General features: G+C 40.1%; 1 protein-coding gene across 5 annotated transcripts in view; it reads left to right on the top strand.

Moving 5' to 3' along the window:
* SEMA5A (semaphorin 5A) overlaps window positions 1–23,011 on the top strand; it is a 492,520-nt gene that overhangs the window by 307,021 nt on the left and 162,488 nt on the right. For all 5 annotated transcript variants that reach the window (XM_061189118.1, XM_061189117.1, XM_061189119.1 and 2 more), the window contains 3 exons: window positions 6,571–6,633; window positions 19,544–19,642; window positions 21,233–21,446. In XM_061189118.1, coding sequence (XP_061045101.1) covers window positions 6,571–6,633; window positions 19,544–19,642; window positions 21,233–21,446 — 376 coding nt within the window. The remainder of the gene's footprint in view (window positions 1–6,570; window positions 6,634–19,543; window positions 19,643–21,232; window positions 21,447–23,011) is intronic.

Here is a 23,011-nt window from a genome sequence, read left to right as displayed (position 1 = left end):
TGCCACGATGTCTGGCTGTCTGTACCGTGTTGAATGGTGTCCCTCAAAAATTCATGCTCACCTGGACTCTCAGAATGTGACCTTTTTAGGAAACAGAGTCTTTGCAGCTGTAATTAGTTCAGATAAGGTTTTACTGAATTGAATGGGCCCTAATTCAAATACCAGTGTTTTCACAAGAAGAGGGACATTCGGACAGAAACACACAGGGGAAACACCATGTGACGACAGAGGTGCGGACTGCAGTGATGCTTCTATAAGCCGAGGAACGGCAACGATGGCCGGCAGCTACCAGAGTCCGGGAGAGGCCAGGAAGGGATTCTTCTCCCTTGGAGACTCCAGAAGGAATCTACTCTGGCTGATTTTAGACTTCTAGCCTTGGGAACTGTGAGAAAACAAATTTACATTGTTTAAAGCCCTCTAGTTTGCGGTGCTTTGTTACAAAGGCCCTAGGAATCTAATACATTGTCCCCTCAATTTAAAAAGCCCAATTAGAAAACAAAAAGCCCCAATGAGCATTTCACAGGTTGGCAGCTCCACCGGGCAGTGATCAAAGGAAGTTTGATTTGGTATCATTCTGTGGAAGAAAATCTTGGGCTTTGAAATAAGGATTTAAAAAATAGTTATAACACGTATTTATGGGACTGTCTGAGGTTAGATGTTTCTCTAATGTTGGATGACTTCAGTTTTGTAAGAATCAAAAAACAGTAGTTAAACAATAAATGCTGGAGAGGGTGTGGAGAAAAGGGAACCCTCTTGCACTGTTGGTGGGAATGTACAGTGATACAGCCACTATGGAGAACAGTATGGAGGTTCCTCAAAAAACTAAAAATAGAACTACCATACGACCCAGCAATCCCACTTCTGGGCATATACCCTGAGAAAACCATAATTCAAAAAGAGTCATGTACCACAATGTTCATTGCAACTCTATTTACAATAGCCAGGACATGGAAGCAACCTAAGTGTCCATCAACAGATGAATGGATAAAGAAGATGTGGCACATATACGCAATGGAATATTACTCAGCCATAAAAAGAAACGAAATTGAGTTATTTGTAGTGAGGTGGATGGATCTAGAGTCTGTCATACAGAGTGAAGTCAGAAAGAGAAAAACAAATACCGTGTGCTAACACATATATACAGAATCTAAAAAAAAAAATGGTTATGAAGAACCTAGGGGCAGAACAGGAATAAAGATGCAGATGTAGAGAATGGACTTGAGGACACGGGGAGGGGGAAGGGTAAGCTGGGACGAAGTGAGAGAGTAACATTGACATATATACACTACCAAATGTAAAATAGATAGCTAGTGGGAAGCAGCCACATAGCACAGGGAGATCAGCTCGGTGCTTTGTGACCACCTAGAGGGGTGGGATAGGGAGGGTGGGAGGGAGACGCAAGAGGGAGGAGATATGGGGATATATGTATACATATAGCTGATTTACTTTGTTATGAAGCAGAAACTAACATACCATTGTAAAGCAATTATACTCCAATAAAGATGTTAAAAGAAAAAAAACAGTAGTTAGAATATATGATGAAAGTCCCCTTCCACTTCTCTGATTTGGAGGCCACCGGTAAGAATGAAATGGACTTGCCTATATTTGCCATGGGCATAAGTGCAGGGGTATGGCAAATTGATATTAAAAGTGAACGAATACACCAAATATCCACTAAGGAGTAAAGGCAGAGAGGCAAGCTGGACAAATCCTTCCAAAGTGACTCAACTCTACCCCTTTATGTCTTGCTGCAACACGAGGCATGTGGGACCTTAGTTCCCCAACCACCAGGGATTGAACCAGGGCCCCAGCGGTGGAAGCGTGGAGTCCTCACCACTGGACCGCCAGGGAATTCCCAAGTGCCACTTGTTTTGAACCCATCATGTGTGACCACTAAAAGCCATTAGCAAAGAAGATGCCTTTGCTCAAGGATAACTAGATTGACACTTGAGTCAGGTCACATAAAAATCACAACTGTTTCAGGTTCCGACTCTTTTGCCCTCTGCTTCTCTTTTGAACACATACAGTCTCACGTTCCCTGGCAATTTGTTTATAATCGCCATGACAATTTAACATTCTCCAGCATTTCACAGAAATCCATGCCATAAGAATATGAATGCAAACATATTAAAAAAAAGCCCTCAGGTGGTTGTTAATTTTTGGCACTGTGTAATTAAACTAGTTTTTTTTTTTAATGTTATCTTTTGCCAGTATCTAATTAGCAAAGCCATCTGCTGAAAGAGTACTGGCCCATCTGCCTAGAATGTTGTTCTCTTCATTTTTATGAAAAGTATCTGCCTTTGCTGGTCCCTGTCTAATTAACTTCTCTCGCTGCAGAACGTGATTAATACACAACTTTGTTTATATACTTCCGAGAACTGTGGATTTATATGTATGTAACTCGATCGTAAAAGGAGCCAATCTTTTTCTTTCTCACATCTGATTTACTCCTGAGGTCCCAGTTCTGTTTATCATAACCTGAGCAAATGTGTGCGCACGACAGGGAGGTGTGTACGGTGTCATGAGACAATAGGTGCTTCCGTACATCCCCAGGGTTTCGGCAGGTATAAACTGATTTTCTGTAAACCTACTCGCTTTCCTTTTAGGTCTGTCCATAGCATTGTCAATTCCTGAAAGTTGATGATGTTGTAAGTTCCAGTGTCCCACTGGATTCTGAGATGAACGTGACTACTGTAACAATGAAAATGACCACAGGTGCATTCTCAGATTTAGCATGATGTTATCTAGGCTGATGGAATTCACTTATATTTTATTGTACACTAATATCTGATGTGTGCAAATGTTATCTGTATGTGTGTTTTTCCTTCTGTCACTCATTATCTATCAGTGTCTTGCACTTAGTAGTATTTAATGAATATTTATTAAATGAAAGAGAGAATGGTGAATGCGTTTGTGTAAAGCAACACCTCTGCAAACTGTTGAATAGCACAGATGTTATTTCTAACTATTTACAGACAAAAAAAGCTGTGCCACAAACAGGAAACTCTGTGTCTTTTAAAATGTAGATGTTTCAAACTCATTGCCTTTGGCTATCCAAGTAAACACATTATCACTGCTACGTGTCTGCTGTTGAAAAATATAATGAAGGGGATAATGAAGTAAATACAGAATGGAGTAGAGAATTAAGATTCCTTTTCTCTACTAGGCTCTGGTGCAATAGAAAAAGACAAGAGATGACAAAAATTAAAGATTTAATCCCCAGGATAGAAGATCATGAGTCTTGCATTGAGATCTGAAATGTAGAATGTAGAACCCCCCTTAGCCTTTGTTTTGACTGTCATAAACATAGGTTTGGGTGGGTAGAAAAGTGTCTTAGAAGGAATCAACCAGAAAGATGGCTTCGTAAATCAATAGTGGGATTTGTTCCAAAATTATGATGCATGAAAGAATAACAATGAATCTCCATTGAGAATAGAACAAGAAGGCTGGATTAAAGAAGTTTAATTGATTAGAATACATCTTGTGGAATAAAGAAAAGTTGTGACCAGGTTAAAACGTAATCTAATTCAAACAGAATAACTGAGTAACTTTGAGAAATCTGGTACTGGAGAGTTCCATTGATATTCATATTTCTCTCTAGTGAAAGTGTTTTTCTCCATTGCTGCCAAGTGGTCAAATAGGTAAAATCTAGTTTGCTGAGTGAACAGACAGTAGGCGATTCGTCTGGAACACCCAGTTTTAGGCCAATCTGGAAAAGACACATTTTCCTACTCCATTGTTTTTCAAATTCTGTGATATCCAATCACATGTGTTCAGCTACAATAGGTAGTTCAGTTCCATTCTTAATATAATTTCCCTTTATCCTGCCTTCTAGTCAGGTAGAAAGTGAATCAACAGAAAAGCTATACAATCATGGTCTTTAATTAATTCTGGATTTGAACATTACTGGAAAGTTGATATATTGTAATAAAAATGCCTCAGGAAAGTGACTTTGCTACTTTTAATAACCGTCTTCAGAAAAATCTATAAGATTTTTCCTATTTTCTGTTGGCCTAATAAACTTGTGTGAGCAGTTGCTCTTTCTGGCTAAACTGGATAAAGCAATGAAATATCTTTGAGAACTCTCACATTTTTTTCTATTACTATCCCCTTCCAATCCTTGGCCAGTGCTTATCTTGAAAATGCAAAGGTTACTTGGACATTAGGCAGACTTGGGAAGCTGATTGTTTGCCATTTCAGCAGAAGGATTTGAAGAATTTTGATGGCATTTGATAAATATTCTTCTTGTAACTCTGGGACTAACTCTGCTCCTTGCAGCTCTTAAGTTTACTGAAGGCAGCATTACTATTTAACTTTCAACAAAATCACTAAACCAGTGAGAGCCACTAGGAATTCCTCTTTATCTAAATCATTTCACTGAATACTTTTCCTAGTAATTATAGAGCACAAATTCCTCTTTGTGATACATAACTCTAAATCCTCTTGACGATATAAAATCCAAGTTATTATGGGGTCTGCTTTGCTAAAGAATGTATCATAGTGTATCAATTCTGTTTTGAGTTTAAGTAAGGGCGAAGGCATGGATATCTCTATTTAAATGAAAACAACAGAATGAGCTTTTATACAGAGATCTGCTAAAGGAAAGCTCCACTCAGAATAACAGCAGTGCACTTGTTTTATCTGTGCTTCATGGGGATATATAATTATGCAACTGTACGTGAAGTTCTTATCTCTTCTCTGGAGGTGTCGTCACTTCTCATAAAAGTATCTGTCATTCTAGTATGGAATTCAAGTCATTTGTTTGCATTAGATGCTAATTAGCTGTAACCTTATTGTTGCCATTAAACATTATGAACAGGAAAACATCACAGGAAGAATGAACAAATTCTCTTATCAGATGTGGACACAGACAAAAATCTCTAAGTCTGCACAAGGGAAAACAGTTATAGTATTGTTTCTGTTTGAAAGGCACTGAAGTGGTTCTCTCTAGAACACTTTTCTTATGAATTCATATTTGCCAAGTAAGATAAGATATGCAAGATGCAGCGTTTTATGTTTTGATCTCTGTTATGTAACATTCTTTGGAGAACAGTAGATATTAGATAATGGTGTTAATATGACTTTGTTATTCTCCTCAGTTTAGGAGAATTAGCAAAAAAAAAAAAAACCTTCTTTTTAGAAGTAAGGGTGAAGGCATTATTCTCTTTCATAATATTTGACATTAGTATTTTTTGGCTTAGTTTAGTTTATTGTGTAACAATAGTCCAAATTAAAAACAAATTGTCCCTCACTTTGATTTTTTCTGATAAGGATTTAACTGGTTCTTCAGAGATCTTGAATTCTTCAGAAATCCAACTCTAATAGTAAGATTGAACATAATTGTAATAACAGGTGGACAGAATGGAGAAAACATTTTTGCCCTATAAAAGTCCACATTCCATAAAATAATGGAAAAGATAAGTATCTCAGATGCTTAAATCTTTTCAAAATATGATTCACAGTCTCAACATATTGGCCATTAATGTTTGCAGGTATCATTTCTTCCTGTGAAGTAGGCGCTGTATGTTATCGGTTTTTTTTTGTTTGTTTTTTTTTTTTTTTTTATTTTTAGCTGTGTTGGGTCTTCGTTTCTGTGCGAGGGCTCTCTCCAGTTGTGGCGAGCAGGGGCCACTCTTTATCGCGGTGCGCGGGCCTCTCACTATCGCGGCCTCTCTTGTTGCAGAGCACAGGCTCCAGACGCGCAGGCTCAGTAGTTGTGGCTCACGGGCCCAGTTGCTCCGCGGCATGTGGGATCTTCCCAGACCAGGGCCCGAACCCGTGTCCCCTGCATTGGCAGGCAGATTCTCAACCACTGCGCCACCAGGGAAGCCCACTGTATGTTATCTTAACTAATCACAGGTCCATTTGTGGGTTAGCATCAGATGTGAAAGAATGCATATCACATTGATCAGCATGAGTTAGATTTGGAAAGTGAGGGAAAAAATTTAAAAGTCGTGGCTCTAAGTATTTAGCCAGAGCTAATAACTGTATAAAAATTATGGGCATTGGGAGGAAGTAGTAGATGGGCTTTTTCATGAGCTGTTTATTTTATTGACCATTCATCATTTATATATGTCTTTGGGGAGTAAGGATATGCAAAATTACTCTTGCTTCATTATCTGTGAATATTGATAAATGACAGACTATTAAACTAAGATATACACCTCTAAATGAGCATTTAGATCATTTTGTTTCAAGGCTTCTCTTTTCAGCATCCTATGACTCTCTTCCGTAGTTTCACTGAAATGAGTGTTTCTGTAATCAGTGAAGTAGTCACCAACTCAGGGCGTGTGCTTCTCTTATAGTGACTAGTTTTAAAGCACGTTATTACTGCGTAAATGAAAATACTTAGGGGGTGAGTCCTTTAAAATGCTTCAATTTGAAAGCTCAGTATAAACCCACGTGACTGAATTCCATGTTTCTGGTGTAAATTCTATGTTAGTAAGAAAATGTTGGTGCCATGGTGTGCCCACCTTACCTAATCTGGTTACCGATACCTTATTATTTTTTTCCCTTTTATTCAGTCAAAGTCCTTTTATTCAGTTGTTGTTGTTTTGGTGTTTCCTATAGGCTGTTGAGTGGGAGTGTGATGAAGCAACCAAGAAGGCCTGTTACAGCAAAGGCAAGTCCCAGGTAAGGAAGACGCCATTATGGGTAGTCATCACCTTTTTGAAGGACAGTACATAGAACGTTTAATATGAAGGCTATTCCCGCTTATGATGCCATGGAAACTGAAAAAAGAAGCAAGATTCAAAATATATGCACAGTAAATTCTCGAGGTTTTAACATTGAAGCAAGATTAACAACAATCAGCTGTTAGGATTCAGAACATATGATCAGATCTAATTTGCACTCCCAGTCATTAGAGTAAGATAAGAAATTAATTGGTTATGATGTCATTTAGAAAGATATGGGCTTGAATTTTGAAAATACTGTTTTAATTTCCCCCAATCATATCTTACAGCTAACTCTAGAAAGTAACTATATGATAAATATAATTACTATATCAAAAATGATTTGAGGTTTTTTTATAATTCATCTTAACATGTGTTTAAAATAAGCTCTCTGTCTCTCCATATGAAACCCTACATGACCAAGTTCCTAAGGAAAGAGCAGATTATAGCTAACGTTGGAAATACATTTCTCGAGCTACGGTGCACATTGCAGGCCTACTTTCACACAACTGGTGGGCTCGGTAAGAGACATGAGTCTCTTTTCCAAGGAAGTCTGGTTTCTGAGGAAATCCCACTGGATCATCTTGAGGAAACTCTTCTGCAGCTGGTGCATAAGCTCATTATGTCTCATTCTGTTAGTGATCATCTAATACTTTATTGGAACGTGGACCTTTCCGATGTGACTCACACTTTGGGTCACCGAGTAAAGCAGACGCACAGGGAGGAGCAAAGAGGGCTCACTGCACAAAGTGTGGTCCCAAGGCCAAGGGCTTGAGGAAAAATACAACAAATGGAGAGGGCGCTGGTAAAAGATCCGTAACACCACCTGTGTTTGTCCAAGAGGGTTACGCACTTTATTTTACCCAATTTCATTTCCTGTTGCTTTGTCTTTTCACTCAACAGTTTTGAGGGTCAGACATGGAGGCAGGTCTCAGCAAACTTAGTCGTTGGGTTTCCCAAAACTAGGAAAGAACTAGGAAGTAAAGAACTAGGAAGAAGGAAGGAGAGAAGGAAGGAAATGTGATCTTAGCTAGAGAAACCCTTGGAGACATTTTAAAAAGGCAGAAATTGATGAATGCTGTTTACTGAAAGATACCTAACCTCAGAAAGTACCTCTGAGATAAATCATCAGAGGCACAAGAAGATTTAAAAGTGGCACCAGGTTCCAAAGAATCAGAATATCGTCTCTTAAAATACCCCCCAAAATAAATAAATCAGTACATAGTAAATTTATTTACCCCTATAACAAATCCAGAAGAGTTTGTATAAATTATGTATGAAGCCTTTGAAAACGTTCTTCCTATTTGGTTTTTCCTCTCCTCCCTGTAACGCTTACATGTTTGGTATGACAGGTGGATTCCTGCACTTTTTTTTGCTCCTCACTCATCCTGGAGCACAAGAAATTCTTCAAGTAAGACCCCCGTAGTGAGGAGTGAAAGCTGGGGAATCAGATCTGCCTCGGGGGGGAGGGTGGGAAAAACGACTTTCTTTCCTCTAGCAAGATCCACTGATGGGAAGCATTGGCCTCTCTCTCCAGGGCTCTCATGCCCACACTGTCCCCTTTGTCTGGTGACATCAGTGCCCCCAGGGTCCCTGGGAACCGTCTGTGACCTCATTCTGCCCATGCTTTCTTTTCCCTTTTACTTTTCCTCTTTTCTCTCCTTTCTCTTCTTGTCTTCATCTTCCTCTGGTACTTTAGGTCTTCTTCCTCCTCTTCCTTCTTGCTGGGGCTGTGGTACACCCACAAGCAGCACTATTCAGTTTTGGGAAACCCAGCCAAAATCTTTGTGGACACCTGCCTGTCTTAAGGCCTGTCTGGGGACATGTGTAGTTGGTAGCCCTGGGTCGGGGGGTGACTGGGCCTCCCTTCCCTTCCGAGGCCCCATCTAACTGTTCCTCGCCTGCCTTGCCCTCCCCCGCCCTGCCTCCCTCCCCCATATCCCTGGACTTGTGTGTCCCCTCTCCTCAGGGGTTCCTGCCTGACCTGTCCCACCCCACTCTGCATCACTTCTCAGTAGCCATTTGTATTTCCTGGTCAGGCTGCGTTTTAATTATTCAGCCCCCTCCCCTGAGCTGGGCCACATGAATTCTTGTTGAGCCCAGGACACAGCCTGGAGTGGCTGTTTGACTCCACTCCACTAAGGAGCGAGCAAACACGTAAGCCTTCATCTGGCTTCTGCCCTCACCACTCCCGACGCTGGAGCCACTTCTTGTTGTGGAGTCCCTCCTGGCCTCTACCTGCCGGATGCCGGTCATTCCTCTCACCCATCATGACAACCAAGAATAACCAAGAATGTCTCCAGACATTGCCGGACAGTGACTTGGGTGAAAATCCCAGACGTAATTCCCAAGATGGTATTGTATTGGCAACTTTTACATTGTCTGTTTTGAATTTTGCTCTCCCTTTAAGAGTACTTTCATATTTCATCTAGATCACACTTATTTATTCATTTCACGGGCTTTAAAAAAATGTCCTCTCTGTGGACTTCGGTCTCCTGTGTGTTAAAGGAAAACATTCAATTACTTAGTCTAGCCAAGGTTTCTACTGCTAATAGTCTACGAGTCTATCATTTTAAAGCAATCCGTGGGGTAGCCTTATACGAGGAGATTATTACTCCTTGGGGTGAAAAGTTCCTTCTGCTGAATCAAAATCATCCCATAGGGCTTCCCTGGTGGCGCAGTGGTTGAGAATCTGCCTGCCAATGCAGGGGACACGGGTTCAAGCCCTGGTCTGGGAGGATCCCACATGCCGCGGAGCAACTGGGCCCGTGAGCCACAACTGCTGAGCCTGCGCGTCTGGAGCCTGTGCTCTGCAACAAGAGAGGCCGCGATAGTGAGAGGCCCACGCACCGCGATGAAGAGTGACCCCCACTTGCCACAACTAGAGAAAGCCCTCGCACAGAAACGAAGACCCAACACAGCCAAAAATAAAATAAATAAATTAATAAAAAATAAACGAAAAAGCCAGCTTCATCCTCTAAAAAAAAATAATAATAATAAATAAATAAAAAATCAAAATAAATTAATTAATTAATAAAGATAAGCCCATATGGTCACCTTATCTTTGATAAAGGAGGCAAGCATATACAGTGGAGAAAAGACAGCCTCTTCAATAAGTGGTGCTAGGAAAATTGGACAGGTACATGTAAAAGTATGAAATTAGAACACTCCCTGACACCATACACAAAAATAAACTCAAAATGGATTAAAGACCTAAGTGTAAGGCCAGACACTATCAAACTCTTAGAGGAAAACATAGGCAGAACACTCTATGACATAAATCACATCAAGATCCTTTTTGACCCAGCTCCTAGAGAAATGGAAATAAAAACACAAATAAACAAATGGGACCTAATGAAACTTAAAAGCTTTTGCACAGCAAAGGAAACCATAAACAAGATCAAAAGACAACCCTCAGAATGGGAGAAAATATTTGCAAATGAAGCAACTGACAAAGGATTAATCTCCAAGATTTACAAGCAGCTCATGCAGCTCAATAACAAAAAAACAAACAACCCAATCCAAAAATGGACAGAAGACCTAAATAGACATTTCTCCAAAGAAGATATACAGATTGCCAACAGACACATGAAAGAATGCTCAACATCATTAATCATTAGAGAAATGCAAATCAAAACTACAATGAGGTATCATCTCACACCGGTCAGAATGGCCATCATCAAAAAATCTAGAAACAATAAATGCTGGAGAGGGTGTGGAGAAAAGGGAACACTCTTGCACTGTTGGTGGGAATGTAAATTGATACAGCCACTATGGAGAACAGTATGGAGGTTCCTTAAAAAACTAAAAATAGAACTACCATACGACCCAGGAATCCCACTACTGGGCATATACCCTGAGAAAACCATAATTCAGAAAGAGTCATGTACCAAAATATTCATTGCAGCTCTGTTTACAATAGCCAGGACATGGAAGCAACCTAGGTGTCCATCATCGGATGAATGGATAAAGAAGATGTGGCACATATATACAATGGAATATTACTCAGCCATAAAAGGAAATGAAATGGAGGTATTTGTAATGAGGTGGATGGAGTTAGAGTCTGCCATACAGAGTGAAGTAAGTCAGAAAGAGAAAAAGAAATACAGTATGCTAACACATATATATGGAATCTAAGGAAAAAAAAAAAAAAAAGGACATGAAGAACCTAGTGGCAAGACGGGAATAAAGACACAGACCTACTAGAGAATGGACTTGAGGATATGGGGAGGGGGAGGGGTGAGATGTGACAGGGTGAGAGAGTGTCATGGACATATATACACTACCAAATGTACAATAGATAGCTAGTGGGAAGCAGCCGCATAGCACAGGGAGATCAGCTCGGTGCTTTGTGACCACCTAGAGGGGTGGGATAGGGAGGGTGGGAGGGAGGGAGATGCAAGAGGGAAGAGATATGGGAACATATGTATATGTATAACTGATTCACTTTGTTATAAAGTAGAAAGTAACACACCATTGTAAAGCAATTATACTTCAATAAAGATGTTTAAAAAAAAAAAAAAGATAAGCGCAAACAACCAGCGATTTAAAAAAAAAAAAAAAAAAAAAAAATCGTCCCATATTCTTCCTTAAGCTGTGATCATTGGTTGTTTGATGCTTAGAAATTAAGCAAGGTAAAACCAGAGAACACACAGGAAAGGCCACCTTTCATGCCTATTAGGAATATATCTTTGATCCACAGAAGGGACAGATCATTATTATACATAATTGAGGTTTCCTGATACACAGAAAGAAAATGAGCAAAACAAACATTGTCAAAGAAAATCGTACCTTTAAGTTCCACCTGTTTCTGGTTTCAATGGGCTAAGAACAATGGCAAACCTTAGTAATTATAAATCGATTCAAACTGTGTTTGTGGATGGGATTTTTTTTTTTAAAGACGAATACGTTAAGACAGATGACAATGAATTTCAAAGTGCCAATGTGAGAAAGAGAAATGGCCTATTCTTTTAGGTTGCATGAAGTACACTGATAAACTCACAGACGGTTTTGAACAACCTACGCTTGGTTGAAATAGAATTCGGTTTTGTAGCAGAACCATGTGCAGTGAAGTTCATGTGCACGAAATGATGTGATAGGTCTATGAAGGCGGCAGCCTAGGCAGCGCTGCTGGGCTGGTCCAGGGGTGGTGAGACCAGAGGGACATCCAGGGCTCTTCATTTTCTGTTACTAGTTCCTTTCCCTTATTTAGCATCTCTGTGGCTTTCTTAAAGTGGCACCTGGCACAGCAGCCATCAGAGACCTGAGCCCAGCTCCTGGAACACAGAAGGGAAGGAAACAAACAGCTCCGAAGGTCTAGCCCCTGAATTCAGAGTTCATTCAACCCCGATTTCCCTGTTCTGACAGTTCGAGGAGCCAAATCAGAAGACACTTCCATAGAGTCCATTTGACTGAAATGTAACATCTCTTTGGGGGAGTGGAATTCAGATTTTCTTAGTAGCCCTGAGTTTAGAAATAAGAATTCAATTGTTTTCTATTTTTGTTGGCGTTAGAGTAATATGAAAACTTACACACAGATTTACAAAGTTCCCCTTCTCCCTGAAATAGAGTAATGCAAAATGTGACATCTCAAAAATGAGAAAAATGCCAGCCATTTTGTCTGAACTCATTTTTTCCTACCCTAAGAAAAGTGGTCTGTGCTTCTCCACATAATGCCTTTTACTGCAGAGCCAAGAATGTGGAGCGTGGATGAGGCGCTGGGCCTTCAGGGGTGGTACTGCTTGCGCCCACTCAGTCCTCTGGGGAGAGCATTCCTCCGCGGGCTGCAGAGGGGAGAAGAGAGAGGGCACATTTCCTCGTGTTCCCCGTGTTGCTGGGACCGACACGGACATCATTTCACGTTCAGTGGATTAAAATGACCATTTAGGGAATCAACGTCAAGAAAATGTAGCCAGATCTTTGATTTGGGACTGTGTAGCAGAGAAGGGAGGACGGAGACTGTCAATTCTTGGTGAGCTTTGAATTCTATTTTACTTAAAATTTTCAGCTCACTTGGGAGAAAGGGGGTGACTTGGCCTGAAATGGCTTAAACATCCTATCTATGAAAACAGGAGTGGGAAATCTGTGTTGTTTATGGATTCAAAAAGGGTTTATAATAAAATCTGTCATATTTAGTTATTTTTGAAACATCATTATAGACATTGGCTTCTAGAAGTATTTAAATGTGTTTTACACAAATATTATTTTAAACATAAATAGTCGATTCTCTTGTGATCTAACAAAAGCTCCTTGTCTGCTTGGGGTTATTATGTCTAAGCCAAAGCCCTTCCCACCGTGACCTTTAGGAACTTTACAGAGGAAACACAACCGATTATTAAGGGAATGAAAGAGCTCCTTTAGGCACGTATTATACTTTATAATTTTCAAAAGATTCTCGTTTGTGATCTCATTTCAGTATTTTTAACACCAAGTTCCTAGAACGATTTTGCAAGTTAGTGGGAGAGTTTTGATTAGAAGCCAGTGCTCTGTGTATTGTTCTTCCTGCTGTATCCTGTGGTCCTGCTTCCCAGCTTGTCAAATTCTGCTCGTAAACAGGTAAATTCCAGAGAAGAAAAACATGATGCCATCCCGCCTGGGAACCTGGTGATGTAGGGGGTGAAACAACATTTTCATCCAAGGTGCCAATATTTGGAAAGCTGTGAGTTAACTGGTGCAGGCAGCACTCTACAGAACTGCCTTTATTCTGTATAATTGCTCCAAAAATGGAGGGTTCTTTAAGATTAGGTACTAACAACGTGCAGATTACACATACCAAATTCTGGTTCATAAAATTGAGGTTCCCTAACAAGTTACCCTTGGAGTCAGCTCAGTTGAAAACAATCTCATTATGTAAATAAATATATATAATATACTTTATTAATACACTTATATAGCATACACTTTTAATATATATTCATATATATATGTATCCGTATATTTATAGTTTTATAGATATACATATAAATATCTATATATATCTAAATATGGATATAATAGTATGTCTATATATTTATATAACTGCTTCTGTAATATGTATGCATATATATTCATGTGTAATACATATGTCTCATATATATGTATATATGTCTTATATATGTGTGTGTATGTGTTTTTATATATATATTTACATCTGATTGGATGGTACGGTTTTTCAAGATCCACCTGGTAATCATGACTCTTGTTGTATACATTCAGCCTAAAAGGCACATGCAGGTACTATAAGTTGCTCTTCTGCACTTTGGATGCTCACAAAGGTATGGCATCATTAAGGAAAGACACACTGCAGTCAGTGGGAACGCTGTAAAGGCTGTTGGGCTCCGCCCTCCTCCTCCTCCCTCAGATTGATGAGTGGGTGATGGGCTGGGGGTTGCTGAGGCTTCGTCCGTGTTTATAGGTCATCCTTCTACACAGTTAGTCTTTCTTCAAGCAGAACATCTGTTTGGGAAATAAATATGATGAAGTGCTGCAGGGCAAACCCAGTTATTTCATGAAGAAAATTGTTCCCAAACACGTGCTCTCCCTGCTGGGGCCTTGGTCTTATGTCCTTGAGATCAAGTGGGCATCGGCTGTGGCATCTAAAAGCTCTTTCGGTGAGTCAGCAACTGTGCATGTCCGCTATCAATTCAAGCAGGAATTGCTTCAAAGTCAAGGACAGGTTGAGCCCCCTGTGGGACTGCAGGCACGAGCGGGTTATTTTAATGTTTAAGTGCTATTATCAAAGTGAGGTAGATGAGTCTCATTGTAACAACAGCAGCCATGTGCTGGCAGGCTCCCGGGAGCCTTGGGAATGTGCACTGTGTCTTCTTGGAAAACTGGAATTCCTTAAATCCCCTTATGCCGTTTTTGAGCTACAGAAATGGGATAAAAGAAACAGATTCTCAGGTGAGATTCTTATCATGGACATTTAGATAAGCTCATTTAAAAGATAAACCTAGAGTAGAACCTCCTAAAAGGACTTCTATGTTATATTTTAAAACAGGTGGTCCAAGCAGTACTTCTACTAGGTTCAGATAACCCGTGAAAAGCCCCTGTCTGTAGCAAAGACTGACAAAGTGATTGACTCCTGATTTTCCCACAGGAGAATTTGGATTTGGGGATCGCCATCATGAGCAGACTCAGTATTACGGGGCCTGGCACTCAGGCCATTTCCTGTCATTCTTAATTTTGACTCTCTGATTCATAAATTTATCTTCTGCTCCAAAGCAAAGTACTTCTGCTTTCTTCCATTTCTGTTTTTACATTCTGTTTTGCTTGGACTTTCTCCAATCTCTCATCAAAAAAAAGAAAGAAAGAAAAAGAAAAAAGTTGTTATTTTCAATGTATTTATTTGGTTAGGATTCACATCCAGTCTGCTTCTAGATAGAATCAGTTGAGCAGTTTGTGAATTAACCATGAGGGAACATTTAGGGGAGTGAAGCAGGAAGGGGCTGAGCTGAGCTGACCCAGACTGTGTGCGAATGAGTTCAGCTCTGGACAGTTCAGAAGAAACACGAAAGTATCACCCCACCTCCAGTGGTTCCTCCTATTGGACACAGAGGGTGAGCAGACCTCGTCCAGCCTCACTGGTGATGAGACAGAACTCTTCCTCCCCATCCTCCTCCCTGTTCCCTCCAAGCTTGCATGCTGGGCTTACCTAAAGCATTACCCTCCGCAGGCCCCATTTACCATAAGCAACTATGGCTTTCACGGAGCTGGTGCTGCCTGCATCCTCTTAGTAAAGACTGCATAAGCCTCCATGTCCGATTGTCCTGTTTCCTGACATTTACCTGCTTCCTTCCCTACATCCTCACTCAACTTGGGGGAGCCTCTCAGCATCGGGGAGACACATAGCACAGGTAACCTTTCCCAGAGGGTACAGTGTATTCTCGTGATTTCCAGAACATACTTTTTAAATTCTCTGTTCTAATTCTCTAAAAAAAATTTTTTTATGTGGACCATTTTTTAAAAGTCTTTATTGAATTTTTTACAGTATTGCTTCTGTTTTATGTTTTGGTTTTTTGGCCGCGAGGCATGTGGGATCTTAGCTCCCCGACCAGGGATCGAACCCTCACCCCCTGCATTGGAAGACGAAGTCTTAACCACTGGACCGCCAGGGAAGTCCCTCTCTGTTCTAATTGAAATAATATTGTGCCCTCCCTCATTTACTTTTTTCCAAGTTTTTTTTTTTTTTTTTTTTTTGATAGCCAGTTGGGTTTGTCCCTCTGCCTGACACAACGTCAGCATCCTGGGTATCACATCCCCAGCCATCTTTCTAGTTCTTCATCAAGTTTGTGATGGGCCTTCAGGAAGGTTAATGACCTACAGTCCTGTTTTCACTTTGTCTTTCTTTTGGGAGGTTAAGATAAACACCACATCTGTTATCTTTATTGTTTCTCTTCCCAAAATTGATTCAAGGCCCTTGCTTTTTCTTCACCGGGTCCGTAAGACTCAGCCATGAGAGCGCGTCTTTTCAATGGGGATGATTCTCTTGGAATAACTTACCCTTGGCCAAGTTCACGGTGATATGACTGCCTCTACCGCATTTCTACCTGTGTCAGTCTCCTGCTTTAAAAAAACGAAAAGCGAAAAGTTCTTTTACGTTTTGACGCATTCTTGAAAGAGTTCTAAAAGCAGCAACAGAAAACAAACAAAATCCCCAAGTCTCTCCACTGTCTGTAATTTTCTCTCATTCTTTATTATAGTGTCATTGTTGTGTCTGCTTTGTCCATTCTGGCCATCAAGAGCCGTCTCAGCCCTGTGTTCCCCGAGTTGTCTTTCTGGAGTGCCCTCAGACGCCGTTAGGTCTGGTGTTTCCACCTGGCCTTGATCCTGTCTCTGCAAACTCTGTGCCCGTCTGCTGTCTGAGGCGGCGTACGCCTCCTCTGTGTTCTCCGAGTGAGAACTCCCTGACCCTGGGAAGGGATAACGATGTGCCTTTTTGAAGTCTTGTTTTGTTCTTTCTCTTCAGAACTCTCCTTCCCTTTCCCCAGGTATAAAAGCAAAACAAACAGAACAAAATAAGCCTCCCCATCAGGTGTACCTTTCTCAGTTACTCAATTTATTGTCTTCTGTTGACACTCATTTCTTAATTCTTCTAATAGTTAACTTCGATCTTTCATTCTGTCCTTTTTATTTTTTCCTCAAAGTATCTTCAGTTTAGCAGCCAATGATAGTTTGTTGCTTTTTTTTTTTCACACACACACACACACACACACACACTGTATTTTATTTTTACAAGAGATAAATAGACTGACAGCAAGCATTGTAAATGGATGACCACAACAAAAGCAACAATGATTGCGATTACCAAACACGAAACACACTCATACTATGTCATAATATTGACATTCAGTCCAGTAATCCTCCACTGTAACAGCTCCTTTACTTTGCAGTGAAAATTGATTTCTATATTCTTTGCCTCTCAGTCCTTGTGGGATTTTTTTTTTTTATTCAAACAGAAAGTGACAAAAATTATAATCATCCTCATCAGTTCACTCAGTCCCATGTAATTAATTTTTTTTTCATCTTGATCTTTTGTTAGCACTTTTATGAATTCATCAGTTTTCCATTAGAGTTCTGAAAATGCTTATTCATTCCGTTCAGCAGTATAGTCAGTTACCAGAAACCTGTACTTGTCAGAGTCTTTTCCATGAATTCCTTGAAGATGGAAACGCTTTTATAGGAACATTTTTGCAAAAGCATCAGAGTACACCCAGAACTGTCTGTAAATGACAAAAGACTTAAAAATGACCACGGTTAAAGATTTGATGAAAGTTCATAATAATGCAATTGACAAGGAAATGCAGTTATTTCTGAGATATACATTTTAAAGTAATAACTAGAATTATGACTTATAACATTATACCAGAACATATAAGATTTTTAGAAATTTCATGTAATGTCTGAAACATTTATATTAACATATTTCCATACAAATAAATCAAAGAAAGTTTAGTATTAGTTTTTGTTTGTTTGTTTGTTTTTTTATACTGCAGGATAATTTGTTGCTTTTATTGTTAGTAGTAGTATTAGGAAAATTATCTACCATTGATATTTCACTTTACAGTTAGAAAACGAATTCAAATATTTTAGCTCATTTTATACCCACACCTAGGCCATGCCACAGGCTGAGTTATGGCAAATCAACATTTCGTGGAGACTGAGGCTCCATTCCACTGAAGAGAGCATTGCTGTGCCGTTAGATCCGGATCCTCCTGATTGGGGAAATGTGTGTCAAACCGATATATCATCATGCAGCATCTTCTAGGTCTGGTTGGTTGGTCAGTCACCATTTCCTGTTCATTTGCTGGAGTCTGACTTTGCCCTTTCACACCTTGCACTGTGGTCCAGGCACGGAAGCAGGAGGGACTGAATTACGGAAGTAGTTTCCTTACCTGTCTCCTGAACTGCCATCTCACGTTTCCACTAGCTTCCACATGGTCCAGAGTGGTCCTTCATTTACAAACATCACCTCAGGTCAAAACTGCATGCAGTAGCACAGGGAGATCAGCTCGGTGCTTTGGGACCACCTAGAGGGGTGGGATAGGGAGGGTGGGAGGGAGATGCAAGAGGGAGGGGACATGGGGATATATGTATATGTATAGCTGATTCACTTTGTTATACAGCAGAATCTAACACAACATTGTAAAGCAATTATACTCCAATAAAGATGTTTTTAAAAAAAAAAAAAAAACTGCATGCAGTGAAAACATAAAACGGTTCCTTCACATTCAGAATAAAAAGTAAACTCACTGGTCTGGCACACCTGGCCTGTGTCTGGCTCCCCAGCTTATGTCTACCTCTTCTGTACACAGTGAAAGCACTGTGCTTTCTCCAACCGTGATGCCTTGTCACAGCCCATTCTTTCTTCTGAGAATGTGTTTTCCCTCCTTTGCTCGGTAAAATCCTGCAAGTGTCAGGGGGTACCTCCTCCAGGAAGCCTCACCAAATCCTACTCTTCCTTTGAAACTTATCTCAGGTGTCATCTCCTCCAGGAAGCCTTCCGACACCTCCTCCTTCCCCTCTCCTCTGGAGTTAGCAATATGCTGTTCTCCGGTGCCTCCTCATTAGAGTATGTGGACAGTCCGTGTATTTTAATTTTGCGCTACGGGCCTAGATTGTGACTTCTTCCACAGTCTCTACCAAAGAGTATCTAATCAGTAAATGCTTGCTGGCTGAATGAATGAAGAGCTTTCTACCTGAAAGTTCCTGCACTACTATGACCATGCCCTAGATTTATATGTATGTTTTGCAACCACAGAAAAAACATTCACAGGTCTGAGTCATCCCTCAGCATGAGCTTTCATGCCTCATGTTCCAGACATCCTTTACTTATTAGTTATATTTTAATTTTTCATCAAAGAATCAAACATGTTTATAGATTCTTGCTGTGCATACATTTTGAGAACTTTATGTAAAACTTCTTCCAATTTGCAATCAGAGTTTCACATGTGACCCTAGCATCTAGAGAAGCATTCACTGTGTTTTTTCAAGTTCCTGGGGAAGTTTTCTAAGACACTGTTTCATGAGCAGTGTTTATTTGTTTTCCTAATATATGTCAAAGGCAATTTAGGGCTCGCACTGTTATCAGCTACAACTCAAAATGAAAGCCCATTCATCAAAAGAAGACACATGCTTTGAGATTTTAACTGAACGTGTATTTATATCTATCTTTACAAATATCCTCTATTGAGCAAGTGTGCAGAAAAAGACTATTTTAGAGTTCTGTTGTTATTTTTTGGTCAGTATCCGAGAGGAATTTTTGTTTGTTTGTTTGTTTTTACTGGTTAATTAACATCTAATCTATTAACTAGACAAGATGTATTCATATTCACCGTTTCTCTTGTGCTCAGGCCTCCTTAACGAGTTTCTTGTGATTTTTTTTTTTTCAGGAGGAATGTCAGAACTACATCCGGGTACTGTTGGTGGGTGGCGACCGGTTATTTACCTGTGGAACCAACGCTTTCACGCCGGTCTGCACCAACCGCACGGTACGGCTTCAGGTGGAGCTTTGAAAGATTGTAATACCGGGAAGATCCAAACATTCTATTAAAACCCTAGTTTTAAACGTGTTTCTATTCTCCAAAGAGTTGCTTTTTAATTTTAAAAAACATCTTTTGTCAAACTGAATAAATATTTGATGTACTGATCTATTACTAATAACACTATTGTATAAAGAACTGGTAATAATTATAGCTTGTTTAATTAAATTTAAATATGCTTTCAAACTATTTCTACCAGCTCTTTTCCCACCAGACCCTAAACATAATCCTAAACGTATTCTTATTTCTTTTTCTTCTTTATTGTAGGAAGGCTGTTAAGTATTAAAATAACCTCAAATCATAATCCAAGTGAAGAAAATACAGTTTACAAATTGGATGAGAAGGGTGTCAAAAAAATTAAAGCAAACTAGCAAACAAATGGAACCCTAGGAAAAGTAAAGTTATATGCCACCCTCTGTCTTTTTATTTTAACCTGTCATTATTGACAGGGGAATTTTCAGCATCCAGGTCTTACACCCGTAGAACTGCCGGGTTATCAGAGCACACGTGTAATCGTCCTAATTTGGGATATTCATTTGATCTTCCTCCAGGAACATGATGAAGAAATATCACTATGTTAATTTCCGGGTTACACACTTTCTCTCAAAACCTGAGCTTACCATCCTCTTTTACTATTCATTATTTTCAAATACCATTCAGTTATTGGAAAGAAAGGGAGGATGTTGATGATAAGAAGTGATGCTCACAGAGAGATCCCTAGGTACCATGGCCTGTCCTAAGCACCTTACAACTTCATCCTCACGTTCACCCTATGTGGTGCTTAACCTTTGGGTCACCACTTTATAAGAGTCTGAGGCTTAAAGACTTTAAGTAGCTTAGCCAGGGCTACACGTCTAATAAAGCAGGCAGTGTATCTGAGCCCCCCTGCCTAACCCTCTGCTCTCGTACCTCTCAGGTAAGAGTAAAGAAACCAGCGGAGCAAAGATTCCCTCCGCATCCAAAGAACTTTTCTCATTCAGTGGTTGTTCAGCTCCTCAAATGCTGGATTCCCACCACTTGACTGCAAGACACTGAGTTGCCTCTCTGAAAACTAAAAACTAAAGGCTTGGAAATTTGGGCTACGTGGTGCTAAATATCCACACATCCTTACCCATGAATGCAGTTTGGGGCTATTCATAATATTTCGATTCACTTTTATTGATAAAATCGTACCTAATTCTTATTGCAGTTTGTATTTCTATAAATATTGAAGTTGGGTTGGAAAAATCTGCACTGTCCCATGCATTATAAATAAAGTCATAGACAATAATCTAACTTCATCTTTTGTGAGTATCCAAAAGCCAGAGGTTCAGTAACTCTCAAAGGATGATGAGAGAGGTTGATCGGTAGATTGTCTCAGGATGACCACCGTGTACTGTTCTCATCCAAGCCAGAGTGCAGAGGTTTGGCACGTTGTTTGAGCCCCAGAGAGTTTATCATGCATGCTTCATTTGCAATTTGGGTGGATATGCTCCGTTAACGCTCTTAAAGGGGTTTCCTGGGGGATAATTTGTTTCTCTGTCTCGTCCTCACACCTAGCTGAGTAACCTGACGGAGATCCATGATCAGATCAGCGGCATGGCGCGCTGTCCTTACAGCCCTCGGCACAATTCCACGGCTCTCCTCACGGCGGGCGGGGAGGTCTATGCAGCCACGGCCATGGATTTCCCCGGACGCGATCCCGCTATTTACCGAAGTCTGGGCGTCTTGCCCCCTCTCCGCACCGCGCAGTACAACTCCAAATGGCTCAACGGTAAGTCTTGCCTTCACTCCCAGTTTCCCCTCTCGTTGGTCTGTGATGCCCGGTGACTTGGTGCTCAAAAGCAAACTGTCACCGTTTCTAAAAATAAAATAATTTCTTCATTTTCTAAAGAAATCAAAATGTAGCCGGTTTTAGATTTCAGTGTGGAAAGGCATCAGATGGCTCTTTGCCAACTCAGAAGAGAAGTGATATTCTCCACACTTAGGACATGATAATAAAGCTGATACTGATATGAGCGTTCCTCAAACTGAAGCTGCTTTTTCATATTATGGTTTGCAGTTTAGGAAATCAGATGTCGTGTCAAAGATATCTGTAGCCTCATGTGCATTCTTTCTTAACTTCTTTATTAGATACCTAAAAAGGGAAATTACTAGCGTTTCATGAAAGTTTCAGACAATTGTGTAAAAGAATGTGTTTGGCTTCAGGTAGCTCCAAATAGCTTGACCAATTTTTTTTATTTAATTTTTTATTTTATATTGGAGTATAGTTGATTTACAATGTTGTGTTAGCTTCAGGTGTACAGCAAAGTGATTCAGTTCTACATATACATGTATCCATTCTTTTTCAGATTCTTTTCCCATATAAGTTATTACAGAATATTGAGTAGAGTTCCCTGTGCTACACAGTAGGTCCTTGTTGATTATCTATTTTATATAGAGTAGTGTGTATATATCAATCCCACACTTCTAATTTATCCCTCCACACCACGTTTCCCCTTTGGTAACCATAAGTTTGTTTTCGAAGTTTGTTTCTGTTTTGTAAATAAGTTCATTTGTATCATGTTTTCTTTTAGATTCCACATATAAGTTGACCACATTTTTTTAAAAAAAGGTATCAAGTCATACAACTAGAAGGTCAGGGTAGGTGTCTTCAGAGTTGCTCACTTCAGTGACTCAAGAGTTAGTAAGGGACCCAAGTCCTGTCACCACTGTCTCTGCCACCCACAGTCGGTCAGGTTGGCCCTCAGGCTAGCTCTGTTCATGGGTGCAAACCTGCGGCTACAATTCCTGGTACTGCATCCAGACATGACTGTATCCAGTGGAAGAAGAACCACGTTCCTTGTGTCCTTTTTTTTAAAGAAATCAGAAACCCCCAGAAGACTTCCCTTGAATCCTGGGCTAGAATTTGGTCACTTGCTCAATTAACAAATAGAAGGTGATTCCAGCCACCCAAATTGAAATTAAAGTTGGCTAGGTACTGAGACCTGCCAGCTGAAATTCAGCCCTCTGCATATGGGTACGTTCATGTGTGAATATGGTTACACACACACACACACACACACACACTAGCAAACACAATGTTATTGATAGATGTATGCACCACATGTAATCCATTCCCTCAATCGTTTATTTGATAGTTTGCATAAAGATGAAATCTTGTAATTGCCATGATAGTATTTGCTATTTTGAGCTTTCAAGTCCTACAAAGATTTACTGGCTTTTCATCGAGTACAAGCTCATTACTGTAGACCCGAGTTTCTCACCTCAGAACTATTGATGTTTTGGGCCAGATAATTCTTTTTTGGGGAAGGGAGTTTGTCCTGATTATTGCAGGAT

Source organism: Eubalaena glacialis, chromosome 4 (assembly GCF_028564815.1).
Source record: "Eubalaena glacialis isolate mEubGla1 chromosome 4, mEubGla1.1.hap2.+ XY, whole genome shotgun sequence".
NCBI lineage: Eukaryota > Metazoa > Chordata > Mammalia > Artiodactyla > Balaenidae > Eubalaena > Eubalaena glacialis.
The sequence above is the reverse complement of the archived record's forward strand: the minus strand, read 5'-3'. Positions and strand labels throughout refer to the sequence as shown.